This window comes from Cyprinus carpio, chromosome A14, assembly GCF_018340385.1.
Source record: "Cyprinus carpio isolate SPL01 chromosome A14, ASM1834038v1, whole genome shotgun sequence".
In the NCBI taxonomy this organism is placed as follows: Eukaryota; Metazoa; Chordata; class Actinopteri; order Cypriniformes; family Cyprinidae; genus Cyprinus; species Cyprinus carpio.
In genome coordinates, this window is record NC_056585.1 from 16,652,150 (window position 1) to 16,667,502 (window position 15,353).

Consider the following 15,353-nt stretch of genomic DNA (forward strand, 5'->3'; position numbering starts at 1 on the left):
GGTTGCCAATTTCAACTGTGAAAAGCGCAAACTGGAGAAAGAGAGTTTTCTCTCATTATAACATGGACAAACACCTCATTTTACACGGATTTGCCCAGGAGAATGCGTTAACAATACTCCTAAACTACAGAGGGCGATAAGTGTAGCCAACTCGTAATCTTTCTTCTGTCATAAGAATACACGAGAGCTTCCGCTTTCTAGTGCATCGTTCATTGTAACGGTGTTGAAACTGGTAAAAGTTGCAAATGTTGCACCTTTCCCCCTAACTTTTCGCCATTGTAGTAGTAGTTTTTTTATGTAGATGAAATATTGTGCATGGAGTATTTGGCATAAGCACATAAACGATGTCTGCTGTGTTCGAGAGGAATGCCCTGCCAGCCATGCAGACGTCTCACTGTCACACTCCTCTAAACAACTACAGGTGAGCAGTAAAAGAATAATCAGACATGTTAACAGTAACTTCTAAAACTTTGCATTAAACTGCGTTATCTGTATAAATGAACAAAATATTGTCTTTTTACTGCCATAAACGAAGGTGGTTTATTTAGTCTGATTTATAGGAATGATACAGTAAGCAGCTGTTTGCCAAGTTCAGTCCAGTATGTTAGTTAAGGTTTAAAAAATAACTTCTCGAAACATAAATCCCCATTGTAATTGTATGTCCATTTTGGATCCAATATCATGTGTTGCCTTCTGTCATTGCATTTCTTTGTTATTTCAGGTTCAGTAAAATGTCCTGGCATGGTAAAAGGTTTTACATTGCAAAAGCATTAATAAATATGCATTTTTTTTTGTATATTTATAAAATTAACATGTTCACTGTTATTGCCCAGGATACAGTTTAAGAAGCACATGTTGACATTTTGTGACAGCATTCCTAAAATGTGGCATGTTGTCACACTGTATGGGGTTAGGGATACAGTTTATGTGGTATGTGTTGTTTGGAATGGTATTATATTGTTTATTTGAATATTTTAAGATTTTCATAAAAATAATTATGAATAATATTATTTAATTATTTAAGTTGTATTGTTATATTATGTGCACTTATAACATACACTATGACCATTTCTTTTGAAAGAATAAATGTTCCATGTTGTTTCTCAATGTTTTTAAAGTTTTAAAGTAGATAAAGGTTAGCATGTTATACTGCTGTGACTGCCAAACGTGTCATGTCAGAATATACTCAATATGGAAATCTTTTTTTCTTTTTTCATCAGTCCTCAAGAGCTGGCCATAGAAATCAAGGCTTTCATAAGTGGAGTTGACCAGACGCAGGGACGTAAACTCAGTGTTCGGGATCATGCCCGCTGTGCAGTGCGCCTCCTTCGAACTGTCCCAGCCTGCCGTGGAGCGGTCTTAGAGCACTTAAGGGGAGTGTATGATGAATATGTTGCAGCCTTTCTGCAAGACCTGGAGGCAGAGTGTGAAAACGGTGGTAACAGTACAAGTGGAGGAGGCAGCACCAGTGTATCCAATTTGGAGGACGTTATTAAAGAAGTCCATGCAGTCATCTCTGAATTTATCAAACTTAGTCCTAAAGCTTGGGCTCCCCTTGTGTCCACATGGGCTGTTGACCTTCTTGGTCAGCTTAGCAGCAAGCATGCAGGACGAAGGGCAGCTCCTCACTCGTCCAGTCTAAATGAGCAGCTGCAGCTTTGGATGTCGTGTGCAGCCACACGCTCACTTATGGAGTGCTACTCTCGGTGTCTAGCAGCCATGTTGGCCTGGTGCCCCGATGCCTGTGTGGATGCCTTGCTGGACACCTCTGTTCAGCACTCCCCTCATTTTGACTGGGTTGTTGCCCACATTGGTTCAGCTTTTCCTGGCACTATCATCAGCAGGGTGCTGGCTTGTGGCCTCAAAGACTTTTATGCACACGGATATTCCTCTGCTGAGAAGATCAACCAACAGCAGGCAATTGACAAGAGCAGCAGAGTCCCCAAAATAGGCTCAGTGGTTGGTATCCTTGGGCACTTGGCCTCCAGACATTCTGATAGCATCAAGAAAGAGCTTCTCAGGATGTTTCAGGATAGTCTGTCTCCACCCCCTCAAAATGTACCTCCGCATTCATCCGGGACAGGCGGGTGGGAGAACTCCCCTCATCTCCGTAGGGCCACTGTACCTTTTTTGCTTCAATTGGCTGCTCTTTCCCCCACTCTCCTGGGTGCTGTTTCTGCAGAACTGGTGGAGTATCTCAGACCACCCATCCTAATTCAACTCCAGGCTCAGTTCAAGGCCTTTCCCCGGGAGGATCTCGAGAATATGTTGGGTCTAGCGGTGCATCTCATAAGCCAAAGCCCTTCAGGTGGAGCAAGGGTGCTGAAGTTCCTTGCAGACACTGCTACACCATCTTCAGTGATCATATCGGGCCCTACACCCTCTCCTCATGATAGTATTCGAGACGCCTGTGACCGCTTACTCCAAATGCTTCTGCTACATCTTCACAAGCTGGTGCACAACAGACCAAAGGGTGATGAACCCTTCCCACAGTCGTCTGATGATACAGCAATGCCGCAAGTTATCCCATTTCTAGAGGAGCTCCAGGGACACATAGGTGATTTGTGTGCTGAAACCCTCCGGCTTGAGCGGAAAAGGCACCTCTGGCTGCATCAGCTCCTTTGTCTGCTATCAGTGTATGGAGGTCCAAGCGTGGCCACTGAAGCTTTGTGTCAGCTCTTCACCAAAGCTCGAAACCCAGAGGAGCTTGCTCTGGCCTCGCAGTTGTACACCCCACTTTCCACTTCACTTTCAGGGTTGCTTTCTTCAACAATATCCCGCTGTGTTGCCCAGATCCACACTCAAACCTTTGACAACAAAGAGTTGGCTCAGCTCCTGAACAACCTGGCTACTGTGGTACAGAGTCAAGAGGAGGATCGTAAAAATGGAGTGGCTGCAACGGGGAGTTCGGCTCAGTCATCGATGGCCGCACAAGTCAGAGTCGCCGTCTCCAGCCACCTTCAGGATTTCTGCTCATTGCTTCTCCATGGTGACGCCATGGTATCCAAGGTGGCTGTCTATCTGCTTTCATGTAGCCAGCTTCCCAGAGCTTGCTCTTCAGCTCATCTGTTGTTGATATGTAGAGCAGCAGTTTCTCACTTCTTTGTGTGTTTACGACAGCAAGAGGAGGGTCTTAGGGTAGGGGAAGAGGAAGTGGGCTACTCCATGCGACTGCTGTCACATCTTGCAGCCTACTCTCCCTTGACACTTAAAGCTGTGCTGCAACAACTGGTGGAGGGAGCCCTGCACAGAGGCAACCGAGATTTATTTGGAGGCCTGCAGGAGAACGCAGGTGATGACACCACACAGTCATCCAACCTTGTTCCAGACTTAGGCATCTCCCTCTTGGACATCAACTGCAAATTTGGCACCTCGGTTAACTTCTCTGGTAGTGTGTGGTCCGTTTTCCACGCTGGAGTAATCGGAAAGGGTTTGAAACCTCCGTACTCTCCTTCACAACCTGACCCAGATAGAGTCACTCAGAACATGCAGACCTTGTTTGCGGTCATGGTTCAGTGCTGTACTTCAGGTGGAGCAAGCCCTACTGGCAATGCTAGAAATGGTTCAGCTGGAGATACTGGTAATGGCCGCTTCGCTGTCAGTGAACCTTTTGTTTCTGATGAACTTCCCCCAGTTAATGCGGAAGCTGCAAAGGTAATTGCTGTAACTCTGGTGGAGAACATTTGTCCGGATGTAGCAAATGGAGAACTGTCCTGGCCTCCAGAAGAACATGCGAAAACCACTGTTGAGCGAGACATACACATTCGTCGTTGCTTTGAAATAAATCCTGTTCTGTTCCATCTTCTCCGTGTAGTTGCAGCTGGACGTCCAGCTCTCTGCTACTGCTCCGTCATTTTAAGGGGTCTGCTTTCCACCTTACTTGCTCACTGGGAAGCATCAAGGGAACCATCAGTGTTGGACTCCCCCTGGCATCTTCAGACCTCCTGTTTGCTCGTATCATGTATGGGTGAAGGTCAGCTACTACCACCAGTGTTGAGTAACATCCATGAGGTTTTCCCTCACCTCTCACCCTTTGAAGTTAGGCTACTGCTGTTGGGTGTATGGGAGTACATGCGGGGGAACAGCCCAATGCCGCAGAAGTTCACCTTCTGTGCTGACCGAGGACTTTTCTTTCGGGACTTTTCACGGGATGGTGATGTTGCGCGCTATATTGCACCCATCCACAGTGTTCTGCATAAGAACATGGACCACCTGGGACACCTTTGTTGGAGGTTTCAAATCTGACAACTGTTAAATTAAGAGAAGTGGTGTTATAAACCCGGGTTCTAAGGTCACGGGCTTCTTGCATTCAGATATTTTTATACATACTGTTAACTTGGATATGAAGTTCATATTTCTACATTTTAAGAGATGTCAGTGTCAACAGCAACAACAAAAAGTAACAGATAACCACTTTAAAGCCTAATTGTGACCGTTTTAGGAACTGATTTTCCGTTAACCATCAGATCTGTTTTTGTATCTAACATTTATATTGTCTAGCTTTCTGTAGATATTTAAATACTGAAAAAAGGTTATGTTTTTGCAATTCTGCACATTGTCTCTGTTGTTGTTGTTGGGTGACCAAAAAAATAAAAAATGCATTAACATACTTATTCTGTTGTTTATTTTACAGCAAAAGCGCTGTAATTAAAACAAAATGGAAAAAGTAAAAGCTACATAAAAGTAAAGTCTGTGTGGTTTTAACCAATGGCATACACAGGTTTTGTGCTGTTAGTAGGCCATGTCTAATCTTTATCATCAAAGATCTGCCTAGTTAGTTAAAACAAACTAGAAATCGACATGAAACGAACCAATGATGCCTGCCTATCTCTAATATAGTTTCATCATACAAGTATCTTGTGTACACACGCATACACGTCAGATGGGTTCGTTTCCATGGTAAGCGCGGTCTATAAGGATTCGGTTGTTACCCAGCAGTGTTCCTGCAAACACAACCTCCGGGAGGCTGGGCTTAACGCTGTGTGTCCAAGATGGCGGTCATCTCCATTGAAAGGTAAAACAAAGACTTTAAGCTATCGTGTCAATTCGTCGTTAAGGCTTTTTTGAATTCCCCCTGTCTTTATTTTAAGATAACCGACGGGCGGCTCGTGTGAGATCTAGGCTGTAAGTCTGCTGCAGGTGTTGACCGAGCAAGAAAATAGTGGATATGATTGCGTGCTTGAGCCATCGCTGGCGTTATGACGAGTCATCTTTTAATTTATAGGACACCGATGTCTTTATATAGCTTTATGGTTGATGAAAAATAGCAAATAGTATAAACGAATATCTTTTATATTGCATTGTTTATTTGCGCATGCGTTGCAGCCTTTTTCCATCTCATCCTGGCGTTGATCTTTTTTTTGAAAAAGGCAGTCCGAGGGTCGAGTTTGTAGTTTGATCGGTGTGCAATGCTAGATAAAATCTACAGAGTTTACAGATTATTTAATAATAAATTAACTGAGAAAATACAGCTTTTTGAACATTTATATATATATATATATATATATATATATATATATATATATATATATATATATATATATATATATATATATATATATTCTTTTTTTTTATTTAATTTTTTTATGCATCTTAATGGCATCTCCGCTGCCATTATGCCAGCTCCTGTGCATGGACTCTGATCTCCTTTGGATTGTGGGGAATAACTTTATTGTCCTATCTCGGTTTTTAAGAAATACTACAAAGAAATTTAAAAATATCTGTAGAAAATGTATGAGATTGTGTTACACTGAACGTGAACAGGTTGTCATGGTGGATAGTAGATAAGTCAGAAGTACCTGCTGCTGTGAAAATGCATGGGTGACTGTGGGTGTTAATTTCCCACCATGATCCCACATCTAAAATCACAGACAAGAAAATGATCCTCAAGGGTGGCAAATAAGGAAGTGAACCTAGCACTGGCTCTTATTGTTACTCCACTCTGCTCAAAAGCAGAAGCCTATTTTAATTCAAACTTCTCCTCTTGTACTTTTTTAGGATGGGGCTGCTGTCTGTATTCTTTGTGTGTCTGTTCTTCAGCAGCGCCTTTGCTGTGGATCGGGGAAACTTTAAAACCTGCGATCAAAGTGCCTTCTGCAAGTATGTCATTTATACTGTTAATCACTACATTATTATAGATATGCTACACCTCTGCGGTGTGCAACTAGGATTACATGTTAAGAGTCCTGTGAAAGATAACATTATTATTATTGGATTATTCTGACATGTAATATATTGAAGTTATCCACCGTATACTCTGTTGTGGCACCAGAGACGCAATGATTTTTGTCTCTGTCTGTCCGTAGACGTCAAAGGGCGTTCAAGCCGGGTCAGTCCCCATACCGAGCTCTACTGGAAACTTTGGAGCTCAGTGACTCCCGACTGACCCTCCAGCTCATCAATGACAACAATAAGGTCCGATACCTCTGAAAACAGTACTTTTTTGAATTTCTTAGTTAAAAGATATGCAGAATTTCTTGATATTCAGTGCTTCATTCATTTTGTTTGTTTAATTTTCATTAATCTAGTCCCAGAACACTTTTGTTTTATTTTTATGGTAAACTAGAGAGGTAGTTAGTCTGACCTTCTTGTTACATTTCCTGGGATGATGGTCCTGCTCAAAGGCCAGGATTTGGGCTGATTTGGTGTGCTCTCTTGCTGTTTGCAGGTGCACTTGCTGTTGGAGCTATACAGGCTGCAGGGGAATATGACTCGGGTGAAAATAAATGAGCTGAAACCTCTGAAGCCGCGCTTTGAGGTGCCAGACGTGCTCATAGCAGAGCCTCCTACTGAGCCGTGAGTGTGTCTCTGATCTGAGAGTGCACAATGACATTCAGAGAACAGTCAAACACATGCATGATTTATTGTGTTCCTCTGAGTAACCTCAGCTCATCTCTGCTTCTTTCCTTTGCCTCTGATTCCCCTGTCTGTCTGTTTCTCTCTCTCTGTATTTCTCTTTCTCCAGTCTCTCAGTGTTGTCCAAGGATGATAATGGCGTTGTGTTGTCTCTGGGAGCAGAGAGCCAGAGGTTGATTGTTAGTGCCCGTCCATTTAGGCTGGACATCATGGAGGGGCCAGAGGTGCTGCTATCCCTCAACTCTCGTGGCCTGCTAGCCTTTGAGCACCTGCGTCTTCGCAAGGACACGTAAGTATTAAATTTCTCTCTCCTAAACTGGGTTTTCTTTGGAAGCTGAGGAGAATACCTATAGACTACCATTGAAAAGTTTGGGTCCATAAGGTTTTTAATGTTTTTGTTCACCAAAGCTGCATTTATTTAATCAGAAATACAGATCAGTAATATTACAATTCAAAATAATAGTTTTATATTTTAATATAATTTAAAATGCAGTTTATTCCTGTGATGGGTTCAGCAGCCATTACTCCAGTCTTCAGTGTCACGTGATATCCTCAGAAACAATGTTGAAAACAGTTGTGCTGCTTAATATTTACAATTGGAAACTGTGATACATTTTTTTTGTAACAATGAAAGTCATTTTTAATCCAATTGCTGAATAAAAGTATTAATTTCTTTAAAAAAAAATCATATTGACCCCAGACTTTTGAACGGTCGTGTAGTTGATGAAACTGTTTTTTCCTGCAAGGATTTAAAAGGATAGTTCACCCCAAAAGTGGTTTTCAACATGTGCTTGGGTTGAAATAAATCCCTGTCCTCTCCCATAAGCAAGACAAATTATAGTATAGTTTGCTGCAGAGTATAGGAGATTTCGTAAATGTCAGTGGTGAATGCAAACCATTTACTACTTAAGCCTTACTATTGTTATTCTCTCTTTTGTGTGTATGTTGGGTGTGTTATCAAAGGCAAGCACAACCAGAAGGTGCTGAGGTTAAAGAGAGTGTAGATGGAGATCAACAGCAAGATGAAGGCAAGAAGGTCAGTAGCTGTTTTCGTGCATTTGTGGGTGTCCTCAGGTAAATGATACTACCACCCGTTTCACTTTCATCTTGCCATGTCTTCAGTTAAAACCAGCATGTCCGTTTGCTGTACCTGATCAGGGTTAGCAGTCTTATGTAGCGGTTGTTCCACACTAACGTGTGTGAGAGTACTATAGTAACTAAAGAAGTATGACCTGATGATCATCACATTGAGAACTAAAACCAGAAGTAAAACTTGATTTTTTTATTTTTTTCCTCTACGCATTAGGATGAGGATGAAGAGAGTAATAAAGAGGAAGACGGACTGTGGGAGGAGACATTTAAATCTCATACAGATACCAAACCAAATGGTATGTTTCTACGTCAGTTCATTTCCATTCAACTGCTTGACGAGTGCAGTTTTTAAATTGGTGTTCACGTGTTTCCTATTGAAACAGAAAGTTTGGGTGAAACATCTTGAAGGGTTTATTCCTTTTTCTTTTTTTTTTCCTTTTTTTTCCTTTTTTTTTTTGAGTAGCCACAGTTGAGTAGACAGTGTCAAATGATCCTTCAGAAATCAATCTAATATACTGCTTATTGTCAGTGTTGTCAGTTGTGTTGTAACATTATTTGTGTAATCTGTGATTGGACATTAAAAAGTACAGTATTAATTTTGAAATATAAATCTGTTGTAACATTATAAATGTGTTTGTCATCCTTACATCCTTGTGGCATAAGGGTATTAATTTCTTACAGAAAAATAAAACCAACAAAAAAATCTTACTAACCCCAAACTTTTGAACAATTTTGTTTATCTGTTAACAGTTAAAATAGTCAACATTTTAGAGTACACTATAGCATATTTGAGCATATTGATGGCCTCAAATCTATCAGAGATGGACTTAAATTTTTATTACATGTGGTCTTACACACAATAAAGAAATGTTAATATTTATATTTGAAAGTTTCATTTGATCGTTATTATTTGTGATTATAAGACAGCATACTAATGATTTTGTTTTCAATATTCCTTTAGGCCCCACTTCGATAAGTTTAGACTTCTCCTTGCCTGGTGTGGAACATGTATACGGTATTCCAGAGCATGCTGATGACCTAAAACTCAAAACTACAGAGTGAGTATACATCTAATGTACAGAAATCAAAAATATACCACCATTGAAACCAGTGAGGAGTAAAGGTTTTTTTTCTTTTCTTTTTATTTTCTAGTGGTGGTGACCCTTACAGGCTTTATAACCTAGATGTGTTTCAGTATGAGCTCTATAACCCTATGGCCTTATATGGATCCATACCCCTCATGCTAGCCCATAACACACAGAGAACCATGGGTATTTTCTGGCTTAATGCAGCTGAGACCTGGGTAGACATCAGTTCTAATACAGCGGGAAAGGTAAGAGGTCACTAGGCTCTCTCTATATTATAATCTCTTATTGTAGTGCATTTGAAAATTCTTTCACTCCTGACTTTGTTACTTTTGTCTTTTTCTTTCAGACTGTCTTTGGTAAGATGCTGGACTTTGTTCAAGGCTCCAGTGAGAAGCCACAGACGGACGTCCGTTGGATCTCTGAGAGCGGTATCATTGATGTCTTCATCATGCTGGGGCCCAAACCATCAGACGTCTTCTCACAGTATGCCTCTCTGACAGGTAAATGCCACCTATGAGCTCTAAACTACACCAAAACCCTTCATAAACGGTCTTCAGGCTTGAGTCAGAAATATTGTTTTTTATTTTTTACTCTGTAGGCACCCAGTCCTTCCCTCCCCTCGCCAGTCTGGGCTATCACCAGTGCCGCTGGAATTATAATGACCAGGAAGATGTGAAGTCTGTGGACCAGGGCTTTGACCAACATGACATCCCTTATGATTTCATATGGCTTGACATCGAGCATGCAGATGGCAAGCGCTACTTCACCTGGGATCCCCACAAGTTCTCTCAGCCTAAAGAGATGCTTCAGGGCCTAATGGACAAGAAACGCAAGGTCAGCCACAGTTGTTGTAAAACTACAGTATGGTATGAATTTCTTCTAAATATTCCATATATATAAAACAGATTATTTTGTGATGATGATCTTGTTTGTGAATAGATGGTGGCTATAGTAGACCCCCACATCAAGGTTGATAGTGGTTACAAGATCCACAACGAGATTACTTCTAAAGACTTCTACGTTAAGAACAAAGATGGTGGGAATTATGAAGGCTGGTGCTGGCCAGGTGGGAAGTTTGTTTTTAAATGTAGTTTACTTATACAGTACCCCTCAAAATTTTGGGGTCTGTAAGGTGTTTTTTTTTTATGTTTTTGAAAAAAGTCTCTTAGGCTCACCTAGGCTGCATTTATTTGATACTTTGATATTTTAAAATGTAATTTATTCCTGTGATCAAAGCTGAATTTTCAGCATCATTACTGCAGTCTTCAGTGTCACACGATCCTTCAGAAATCATTCTGATATGCTGATTTGATGCTTGAGAAATATAGGATTCTTTGATAAATAGACAGTTCAAAATAACTTTTTATTTTTATTAAATTCTTGTAATGTAATGTAAAAGTCTTTGCTGTCACTTTTGATTAATTTAATGCATCCTTGCTGAGTAAACGTATTAAATTCTTAAAGAAAAAAAAATAACCCTAAACTTTTGAAGCATAGATTAAGTAATTTTACTTAAATTGGCGTTTATGTTCAGATGCTTAATGTTACATGTATTGTAGTTTAATAGCATCTCTGGTCTTATCACAGGAAACTCTGGTTACCCAGATTTTACAAATCCAGAAATGCGGGCCTGGTGGGCTAGTATGTTCGCCTATGATCAGTATGAGGTGAGAACTTTGTGTTCATGGTGAAACCCTAAACTAGGAAAAGGATCTGAAACTGTTATATCATAACGCTCATTTCCTGATTTCCTTCATGTTCTAATGTTCTACGATTTGCAAATAAATGATCAATGCAGATGTTGTAGCTCTACCTCTGTTTTTCACTTTCTCACCTCTTCGCAGGATGTGGTGATGCTTTTAAGTTTTGATGCATTTCCCTACAGAGTATGAAGTGCTTACACTCACAAAATCTGAGTTCAAGAATAAGTTCAAAGTAAAATATGCACAAATGAAGTTTTCATCTGTGCACCAGACTGCAGACGACTGTGAAGGACATTGTGTCAGTCATTGATTTCCATTCCACTGTGAAATCTTAATGAAGTCCCGCTTCTAATTTTTTGCATACAGTGTGAACAGAATTTCTTTCAAATTTGGAAATGTTGACACATCACATGTGGTTATGACACAGTGTTAAAAGTGAAAATGGCCAAACAAATCCCATTGTTACAACTTTACTTGTTGCTTTTCAGGGTTCGATGGAGAATCTCTTTACTTGGAATGACATGAACGAGCCATCTGTGTTCAATGGGCCAGAGGTCACTATGCACAAAGATGCACTGCATGGAAAGTGGGAGCACAGAGACATTCACAATATGTATGGACTCTATGTGGTGAGGAACTGATGTACCAACAGAAGAGGAAGGACAAATATCAATAACATTGTTATATTTATTTTATACTCCTGCATTAAATATTCTTCCAAATTTCCTCTTTGTACTATTTTGCAGCAAATGGCCACTGCCGAAGGTCAGATTCAGCGATCTGGTGGAGCTGAAAGGCCTTTTGTGCTGACCAGAGCCTTTTTTGCTGGTTCTCAGAGATTTGGTGAATTCATGTGGTTGTTTTCACACACTGAACTTACAGTTTGAGACATGGTAATCATTTTATTGTTCATGTTGTGTGAAAGAAACATTTGGGTTTGTTCATTTTCATCAGGTGCTGTTTGGACTGGTGATAATGCAGCTGAGTGGGACCATCTCAAGATTTCCATTCCCATGTGTCTCAGTCTTGGGCTTGTAGGCGTCTCGTTTTGTGGAGGTCAGTAATTATCTGTGGTATTACTCAGTGGTAATAACTAGGCCCAAGCAAACTTTTATTTCTTCGCTGATTTTCGCTGGGGAATGTATTTTAATATTTCAGAATAAGTATTGCAGTTTTATTTGTAGTGGTCAAATTAGGAAAAATATTTAATAACAAACACGCAGAGGATGTGTCTACTATATGAATGATAGTAATGCAGTGTACATGTGTGCAACTTCATCTGCCTATATTTTGTAATCATGCTGATCATTTATCTCTCTTCTTGCATACAGCTGATGTAGGTGGCTTTTTTAAGAATCCCAGCACTGAGCTTCTGGTTCGCTGGTATCAGACGGGTGCGTATCAGCCATTCTTCCGCGCTCATGCTCATCTAGACACCACACGTAGGGAACCCTGGCTCTTTGGCCCAGAGAACACCGCACTCATCCGGGAGGCAGTCCGCCAGCGTTATGCTCTTCTGCCATACTGGTACCAGCTGTTCTTCCAAGCATATAGGACCGGAATGCCAGTCATGAGGTGAGCGAGGTCCCTGTGAATGCTTGCTTATGATATATTTCATTATTTCATGCAGACTAGATTGTTTGTGTAGTCATAAGTACTCATTTTACATGAGTGCTCTGTTTTTATTTCTGTCTTGTCTCAGACCTCTTTGGGTGGATTATCCCAAGGACACAGCAACTTTCACCATTGATGATGAATTCCTAATTGGTGAGAGAGAGAAAAACTTGAAATGTTTTTAGTTTTAAAAAAATAAAATAAATCTAATATCAGTTAGTCTGTAATTTATAATGTGTTGTTGTTTTTTTTGTTGTTGTTGTTTAGGAAGCGATTTGTTGGTTCACCCAGTCACTGAGGAAGGGTCTCGTGGGGTCACAGCCTATCTGCCTGGAGCTGGAGAGGTGATACTGTAAACTTAAATACTATATATAGTATTAGAATGAGTATATTTATGCCAATAATATTTTCTACCACCAGTTTTGTTGTTCTATGACATAAAGTGAAGTCCATGTCAAAACTTTGCTTATCATGGGGGCTCAACGTTAAAATGAATGGAAATGTATATAATGTGTTGAATGTTACATTAGATTAACTCGTGTTCATTTACTCACATTTTCAGCATGATGCTTCATCCAGTTTTCCTTTTTCCATATTTAGGTTTGGTATGATGTCCACACCTTTCAAAAACACAATGGCGCACAGAATCTCTACATCCCAGTCACTCTTAGCTCTGTAAGAGTCTTTCCTTGTGCAAGAAAAACATGTTTATTTGATCAACCTCATAATTTATTTGGTGTTAATAGTTTTTTTGTTTTTAGATCCCGGTGTTCCAGCGTGGTGGCTCTATCATCCCTCGGAAGGACAGAGTTCGAAGGTCATCTGCCTGTATGGAAAATGACCCATACACCTTGTATGTGGCTCTTAGCCCTAAGGTAAAGAGCTAGTTCTTTCTGTTGACTAATTAAACAAATTGTATAATATAATTGAACTGGAAAAAAAGAGTAACTTAACTTTTTTTTCTTCTCTATGTCTTTCTTTCTCTCTTTTCTTTTTTCTTTCACACTTTTTAGAAATTTGCTGAAGGCAAGCTCTACATTGATGATGGCCATAGTTTTAACTATGATACAAAGAAAGAATTTATTCACCGGAGCCTCACTTTTGCCAATAATGCTCTCACCTCCAGGTATTTATATTAACCTAATGTGTCCTTTACATATCTGCTTCATTGTCCAAACATTTTTGGATTCAATTCTATAAAATACTTTCCTTCATCTCAGCAACCTGTGCCCAGACTGTAACTTCTTAACCTCATCATGGATTGAAAAAGTTCTCATTCTGGGTGCCAGTAAACCCAGCAAGGTGGTTCTTAAAATGAATGGTAAGATATTTAATCAGTTCTCCTGAACATTGTAATAAGAGAAAAAAATATCTTGTATTACAATGAAAATAACTTCAATTTCTGAAATGATATGGCATGCTAATCTTCTCATACACTTTCAAACAGGCAAAGAAACCCCTGTGGACTTTGAATTTGATTCTTCCATGTCAGTGCTAACCCTCCGTAAACCTGGGATGAATGCTGGGGACGACTGGACCCTGCTGCTGCAGTAGCTCACTGGATCTCTACAGCGGCCGGGGCCAGATGACATGAGATCCAAAAAAAAAAAAAAAAAAAAAAAAATTCACTTGAAAATTTCCTGAGTTGAAAATTTCCCTCTTAATCCATAAACACATAGAGCACTTACAAATTCAACAATTCAAAAGTGAACAAGTGGTGCAGTGGGTCAGAGATATTTCTCAGTGCTAAAAAGAAATGGATCCAACTGGCAGGGTCAGACAGTAAATGCTTTCCATTTTAAATGTAGTAACGTTGTTCAAACGTCAAAAGCTTTGTTTTTAATTTTGTGTAGTGAAAAGTAGTATTAAAATCAGATTAACTGAATCATACAGTGGATTTAAATCATTTCAGGGCAGCAAATGAGAGTGTTAATTGGATTTAAACTCTCAGAGCACAGTGGAAACCCAGTCATTACTGAAGTGAAATGGTCTTTAACAAATAGATTTGCTCCTTTTCAAAGATAAGACAACACAACAGGTTCGCAAATCGATGCTATTTTTCCTATTAGTTTAGAAATATTAAAGCTCTAGAAAATGGTTTAACTATAATCATATCAGGGGTTTTAGAGTTCAGTTTTGAAAAAGTAAGTTCTTCACTGGAGACTACTAATAAGCTCTATTTGCTTATGGCCTATTTAGTTAATTTGATGGGGGATCTTGGGTTTGGATTGTTTTAGAGGGGAATTGCCCACTAAATCTGTGAGTTTTTGTCTTATTGCTTACATTTTTGTTTTCTAGAGCACTTGAATGTTGTTTTTGGGGTGGGTAGGGTGATTTAACACAAAGCAGAATGAAACAGTCAGGCACTTATAATTATTCCAGCCTAATCTACTGTGATGGGGAAGATGATTTGTGAAGTTAATTGTCATCCACTATAAAATTATTGATCTCGTCAAGTAAATGTTTTAAGCAGGGCTGCTCATGAAAGAGGACTTTGTGTACATTTCCGTTTGACCATGTCACATTATTGCTCTGTGTTGCTGATTTTCCACTCGTTTCATTCCATTTCTGAGGGTGACCCTGAAAGCTCTGAAAATGTGAGGCAAACGTAATGTCTTCAGTTCTGATTAATGAGTGTTCAAATGAGATGTTAATAAAAATTGCTGTACATTCCTAACTTAATTTGTTTGTTTTCTCTCGTCTCTATGGCACCACATTCATGGAAAATATTAAATTAACGTTTTGATTTGAAAAGGAAGTTCTACCTAGCAAACAAATTTTAAGATAGTTGCTTATTCCTGCTTGAGTTTAAAGGGTATTAAGCAAACATTTTGAAATAAATTATGCTTTTTGTATATTAATTCTACAGAATATTTTCAAGTTATGTATAAACAAAAGTGGCGCCAGTATTTAATATTTTTTTTTTTATTATATATTAATTGTATTAATCATTAGGCTATGTCATTGTCACTCACTCAATTAAAAAACTAAAATTCAGGTA

General features: G+C 39.5%; 2 protein-coding genes across 2 annotated transcripts; both read left to right on the top strand.

Moving 5' to 3' along the window:
* Positions 1-162: 162 nt before the first annotated feature.
* On the top strand, positions 163-4,849 carry LOC122133977 (integrator complex subunit 5-like). Its single transcript, XM_042770054.1, has 2 exons — positions 163-421; positions 1,221-4,849. Exons 1-2 carry the CDS (start codon positions 345-347, stop codon positions 4,243-4,245), a joined length of 3,102 nt encoding a protein of 1,033 aa, XP_042625988.1. The 5' UTR covers positions 163-344; the 3' UTR covers positions 4,246-4,849.
* Positions 4,850-4,858: 9 nt separating this feature from the next.
* On the top strand, positions 4,859-15,034 carry LOC109070527 (neutral alpha-glucosidase AB-like). Its single transcript, XM_042770055.1, has 24 exons — positions 4,859-5,014; positions 5,998-6,099; positions 6,306-6,414; positions 6,668-6,795; positions 6,965-7,144; positions 7,819-7,891; positions 8,162-8,243; positions 8,909-9,005; positions 9,100-9,280; positions 9,382-9,535; positions 9,634-9,869; positions 9,975-10,101; positions 10,623-10,702; positions 11,227-11,367; positions 11,485-11,581; positions 11,693-11,794; positions 12,070-12,313; positions 12,441-12,505; positions 12,620-12,696; positions 12,953-13,027; positions 13,114-13,227; positions 13,366-13,478; positions 13,573-13,673; positions 13,800-15,034. Exons 1-24 carry the CDS (start codon positions 4,992-4,994, stop codon positions 13,904-13,906), a joined length of 2,808 nt encoding a protein of 935 aa, XP_042625989.1. The 5' UTR covers positions 4,859-4,991; the 3' UTR covers positions 13,907-15,034.
* The last annotated feature ends 319 nt before the right edge of the window (positions 15,035-15,353 follow it).

Bases quoted from the DNA above. Each gene is read 5' to 3' on its own strand.
- LOC109070527 (XM_042770055.1), top strand. From the start codon at position 4,992: ATGGCGGTCATCTCCATTGAAAG. The intron at 12,314-12,440 runs GTGAGCGAGGTC...GTCTTGTCTCAG, and splicing joins ACCGGAATGCCAGTCATGAG to ACCTCTTTGGGTGGATTATC. The intron at 13,479-13,572 runs GTATTTATATTA...CCTTCATCTCAG, and splicing joins AATAATGCTCTCACCTCCAG to CAACCTGTGCCCAGACTGTA.
- LOC122133977 (XM_042770054.1), top strand. From the start codon at position 345: ATGTCTGCTGTGTTCGAGAGGAATGCCCTGCCAGCCATGCAGACGTCT. The intron at 422-1,220 runs GTGAGCAGTAAA...TTTTTTCATCAG, and splicing joins ACTCCTCTAAACAACTACAG to TCCTCAAGAGCTGGCCATAG.